Genomic DNA, 5,474 nt, shown 5'->3' on the forward strand with positions numbered 1-5,474 from the left:
CTCATTTAAATGTATGAGAATTCTTATAAAATGAAACCTGAAACATGAAGATAAATGCAGTTATACATATTAACATTAAAAATACCCAAGTGAGTTACTTGTAAATGTACTATAGGTTACCCTCTTGAGTTATGCCTGTGTGTGTGTGTGTGTGTGTGTGCGTGCGTGCGTGCGTGCGCGCTACTCCATGGCTGCAGCCCAAGAGTATCCTGTCAACAGGAACTCCTGGATTTGATATGTCCATAGAAGGAAACTGATTTGTTTGTAGTGTGTGTTCAGTGGTTTGTCATCCACAGTGAGTTCTCACACACACTCTTCACAAATAACTTTCATTCTGTGTTCACATATTAGTTATTCTTTTTTTGGTTTTTACCTGAACTGTGACACATGAGGAAATGTGTGTGGGTTTTTTTTTCATGACAGTCCCCCCCCCACACCTTAGTTTAACTTGACCAACTTGATTTTGGAAATAGAATCTGCAAACGTCACTGTGCAGTGTATAGTTTGCTGTGTGGTGTCGTTGACTGCAGAACAGGTTGGGGAGTGTGTCACTTTTTGTGTGTCACTTTTTATCCACATATAAAAAGTGTGTCACTTTTTATATGGTACGATGAAACAAGGATTAGTCTCTGCAAGAGTTTTACGTTGTTTTGATGTATTCACTCAACTGCTGTCGTTTTGACATATAAAGTGTGAAAGATGATCAGAGTGAGTGTGTTTTACTCCTGTTAAAGTTTGCGTTATCTGTCAAGTGTGTCATCCGTGAAGTGTGTTGCTTTGTTGTGAGGCCAGTTTAAGTATTAAGTAGTGTTGAAATCTCTCTCTCTCTCAATTTACAAACAAGGAGGAGCTGAGAATCTCCGGGGTTTCTCTTGGATCCTGCTCCTCAAATATAAAGCTCCCCCCATGATCATCATCCACCAGGAAAGACTGAATCATAAGTCACTAGAAGGAACACAGCTCATGTGCGCGCTCTGCTCACACCTGCCTGCAGCCTGTAGCTCCACTGATCCACGGCTGGATTTTCCTTTTTTTTTAAAAAACCCGCTGAAGTTGTTGCGCACATTTCATTTTGTATTATTATTATTTATTCCCCCCTTCAGTGTCGCGCGTAATCAGACAGAGCGCAACTTAGTCCAAAAGAAAGTGTGAGGCGCATCTCAAGTTTTTGGAGCGCGCAGATGGCAGCCCTCATCAGCGCGTACTCGTCGTGGCCGGAGTCCTTCGAGTGTCCTCCCGGAGACGTGGACGTGACCGACGTTCACGGTCCGCACAGGAACCCCGCGGACAAGACGCCGGAGCCGCGGATCAGGCGGCCAATGAACGCGTTCATGGTCTGGGCCAAAGATGAGCGCAAACGGCTGGCGGTGCAAAATCCGGACCTGCACAACGCAGAGCTCAGCAAAATGTTGGGTGAGAAAAACTTATCCAAACATTACTATTACTATTATTATTATATATTTAGTTTGCTAAATTTCCACAGGCCTTTGTCATTTTTATAAAAGTGTTTAACTTGTTTTAGACACAAAGAGTGAATTATTAATATCTAAGCAAGTGTTATTAAAGGATTATTTGCCTCTGGTCTGTTTATGTCCAGTTTCACGGACGACATTAATAAACATGTCAAAGTCTCCTAAATGTAAAAGTTAGTCTCACTTCTCCGTTAAATTCGTTTGAAGTTCAGTCCAATTACAGAAAACATTCATGTTATTATTATTGAATAATAATAATAATGCGTTCGATTTGATCTGTTTTAAAGACAAGACCAGAACAACAATGCACGAAACGAAAGTGTAAACTATGACTTCACGGTGATTGATCATTTCAGAGATGATATCAGGAAATAATTTATTTACAGCTAAGTTTCCTAAATAAAGTTTAGAGCTAAACAAAAAAAATGTACAAGCAGTTTTGTATGAAGTTTGAACTCCGACTTTTTTTTAATCATCACGCAAATGCAAAATAAAGACTCCAAAAACTTTATAAATTGTTATATAAATTTAAACCAGTTTGTAAATGTCATTTCTCGTTTGTCTGATTTTAGAAAACTTGTTTTAATTTCACCTTAAATTAGAATAACCTCATTCTTTTATATTTTATTAAAGACAATTCAAGCCTACAGCATTTTCTTTTAAATATGTTTTAATGTCTCATAGATTTAATAGTTACTGTACAATTTATACTATCCATGTTTATACTGAATTATAACATAAATCAGGCTTTTTTTATTTGTCTTTTTTCAAATTGTTATATGTTGAAGCATATTTTGGATTTTAGATCAAATAAACAAATTAAAAAACAACTCTGTCTTTTTTTTTTTTATTCAGGGAAATCATGGAAGGCCTTGACTCCCACGCAGAAGAGGCCCTACGTGGAGGAAGCAGAGAGGCTCCGGGTTCAGCACATGCAGGACTACCCTAACTACAAGTATCGGCCTCGCCGGAAGAAGCAGCTGAAACGCATCTGCAAGCGAGTGGACCCCGCCTTCCTCCTGAGTGGACTGGCGCCTGACCAGAACACGCTGCCTGAGCAGCGAGTCCTCTGTCACCCCCCTGACAAAGACGAGACCAGCCCTAATTGTGTCAACGGCGGGTTTTCCAGTCCCAGCCCGGCTCTGCCCAGCGTCAGAAGCTTCAGAGACCCTGCGGGTTCCAACAGCAGCTTCGACACCTACCCCTACGGTCTGCCCACTCCTCCTGAGATGTCCCCCTTAGATGCCATGGACCACGAGCACGTACCCCCCTCCTACTACTCAGCGTCTGGCAGCTCCTGTCCAGACGAGCACCATCAGAACCAGACACACATTGGCAGCCCGCCCCCTTACCACACTGACTACACCCAAATCCACTGTGGAGGCACACACATAGCTCACATCTCTCACATGTCCCAAACTGGAGGCGGCACTGGACTGATCCCCGGCCCTCCGCTGTCATACTACAGTACCTCGTCCTTCCCCCAGATTCACCACGGGCTTCACCAGGTTCATATGGGTCAGCTGTCCCCCCCACCAGAGACACACGGCCACCTGGAGACTCTAGACCAGCTGAGCCAGGCTGAGCTGCTGGGAGAGGTGGACCGCAATGAGTTTGACCAGTACCTGAACTCTACAGGGGCCGGGTACCACCCGGAGCAGGGCGGCGGCGGCGGTGGCGGCATGACTGTGACTGGACACATCCAGGTGGCTTCAGCCGCCACAGTGTCTGCCACCGTGTGTCCCAGTAGCAGCACAGAAACCAGCCTCATTTCTGTGCTGGCCGACGCGACAGCGGCCTACTACAACAACTACGGCATCTCATAAGCTAAGTTCAGACACTACAGCTATAAAAATGGGTGCAGACACTTGGGGATAACGTTGCACTTGGCCGCTGATACGGGGAACGATCTCATTATTAGCATCTATCGGCAACTTTATCCCACCATGATTAAAAAATAAAAAACTGATTACTGAGCAATATGATTGTCTGGAGCCGAGGACAGAGCAAAGATCAATTGGAGGAACATGAAGAAAGGGAGATGGACACCTCAGGGATGCAGACTCAAACTAAAGTATGCCACCTCCAGTTGTTGTGAAGTTTCCAAACCAGATGAACAATCGTAAAAAAAAATAAAATAGAAACACTTGTCGTCCACTTGTAAATGTCACCACTTAACTGTTGCCGCTGTTGTACAGATGCTCTCGATGCTAATTTAAGTCCTTTGATGTTTCACACTAAAATGCTAACTGTAATGCTTATTATCGACGCTTTCCACTCGAATGTTTGTATTGTTATTATTATGTTCTCACTCCCACTAGTGTGGGAGTCTTACCTCAGTAGTTGTAATTGAATGAGGTCGTAGTTGGACATTTCTTATGCAATTTAACATCGTGTATTATGACGAGAAAAAAAAAGACGTTTATACTTCTCCAGTACTTAATAATATATATATATATATAATCATAACCTCTAGGATGAAAAATAATAATGGTAACTAAAAGTGTATGCTGATTTAGGTTTGTGACGGACAATAATTTAAAATAAAGGTCAAATTTTTTTTATATTATTGCAAGTCTCCTCGGATAATGTGCCCACAGATTCACGTTCACACTTAAAATCCAACTGAATAAAAACAATAAAACAAAGTAGGGCTCTAATAGAATGTGGAAAACGTGGTGTGCTGCTTGTCCATCTTGGAATCCAGTGGCACGCTATTTTTTCCTCTATTTTTGGGCTCCGTGTCCCTCTACTACTGCAAGTGGCCCATTATGACACTGCTCGCTTTTTCCACCCTCCATCACATCATCCTTCTTCATCCGGCTCCTCTCGCTTTCAATTCATCCCGGGCTTCAGAGGATTAGTGTAAAGGAGGCACAGCCGGCGCCACCCGCCTCCATCTCAAACCGTCCTTTGTTTTCCTGGAGTCTTATTCTGGATGCCATTCTTACGCTCTCTGAACACTCCCCCCCCCACCACCACCACCACCCCTTCATCCCATGTTATATCTTGCTGATGCAGACCTTTCGTAATCTGTGCAAAATAAAAATAAAAATAAAAATCCCAGGCTTCGTTGACTGTTTTTACGCGCCCCTCGTTTACCCCCCCTCCCCCCACCACACACACACACACACACTCACTCTCCTCCCCTTCTCACCCTCTCTGTTCTCTTGAAAAAAATTTCTTTTTCGATAAAAGGAATTCGGGGAGCTTTTGGACAAATCCTGGAGTCTGGCTGGGTCTTCCTGCATTTTTTGGGAACGGTTGAGTCGTGCTTCTTGTAAAAAGGATGTGGCAGAGGAGCGGTGTTTCCTGGCTGATAAGGAAAAAGCCTCTCTCCGTCAGGATGTTTGGGCCTGGCTGGGCCTTGCATTAAAGAGCCAGAGAGAGGGAAGGGAACCCGCTGTTCAGTGAGTGGGAGGAAACTCGGCCGTGCTGATTAGCATCTTACTTACCCGTCTTTACTTTTAACCACAGGAGAAACTTTTTTCAACCTGGCTTGTTGTGCAGTGACCACACAAATTGTGTTGAACATACATGAAAATGACCTCGCTTCTAAGCCTGAATGTGCTTTCATTACACACAGTCCAGCACTATAAACTGACCTGAATGACAACATTCATCATACTGCCTACATATTGTGCTCTTCTGTCATTGGGGTTACATCATTACCCTTTGTGCCTGCAGGGATTCAAAACTCTGCAGAGGCTCCATTTTGGACGTGGCAAAATCGGACGGGTGGTGCCCCAGGCACTCGGGGTGAGAAAGTAGTCTGTGGTGCAGCATCAGCCCCAGAGTTGTTGGGGGGAGCGGGGTCAGGTCAGGGTGCTGCTGAAGACTCCCTTGGTAAAGATGCTCTGCAGTGTCTAAACAATCACATCCACCACCTCAGGGTAGGACGGGGCAACACCGGCAAGGACAAAGAGTCAACACACGGCATCAACGCAGCGTCCTCTCATCAGACATAACATAACATTACAGTCATAATTACATTCTTATTTA

The 5,474-nt window shown here is 44.0% G+C and overlaps 1 protein-coding gene across 1 annotated transcript; it reads left to right on the forward strand.

Annotated features, from left to right (window-relative positions):
- Positions 1-799: 799 nt before the first annotated feature.
- sox7 (SRY-box transcription factor 7) lies at positions 800-4,490 on the forward strand. The gene is made up of 2 exons (XM_058612623.1): positions 800-1,413; positions 2,328-4,490. The coding sequence occupies exons 1-2, from the start codon at positions 1,182-1,184 to the stop codon at positions 3,296-3,298; spliced, it is 1,203 nt and encodes a 400-aa protein (XP_058468606.1). The 5' UTR covers positions 800-1,181; the 3' UTR covers positions 3,299-4,490.
- Positions 4,491-5,474: the final 984 nt, after the last annotated feature.

This window comes from Solea solea, chromosome 17 (genome assembly GCF_958295425.1).
Source record: "Solea solea chromosome 17, fSolSol10.1, whole genome shotgun sequence".
NCBI classification, from domain to species: Eukaryota; Metazoa; Chordata; class Actinopteri; order Pleuronectiformes; family Soleidae; genus Solea; species Solea solea.

Bases quoted from the DNA above. Each gene is read 5' to 3' on its own strand.
- sox7 (XM_058612623.1), top strand. From the start codon at position 1,182: ATGGCAGCCCTCATCAGCGCGTACTCGTCGTGGCCGGAGTCCTTCGAG. The intron at 1,414-2,327 runs GTGAGAAAAACT...TTTTTTATTCAG, and splicing joins AGAGCTCAGCAAAATGTTGG to GGAAATCATGGAAGGCCTTG.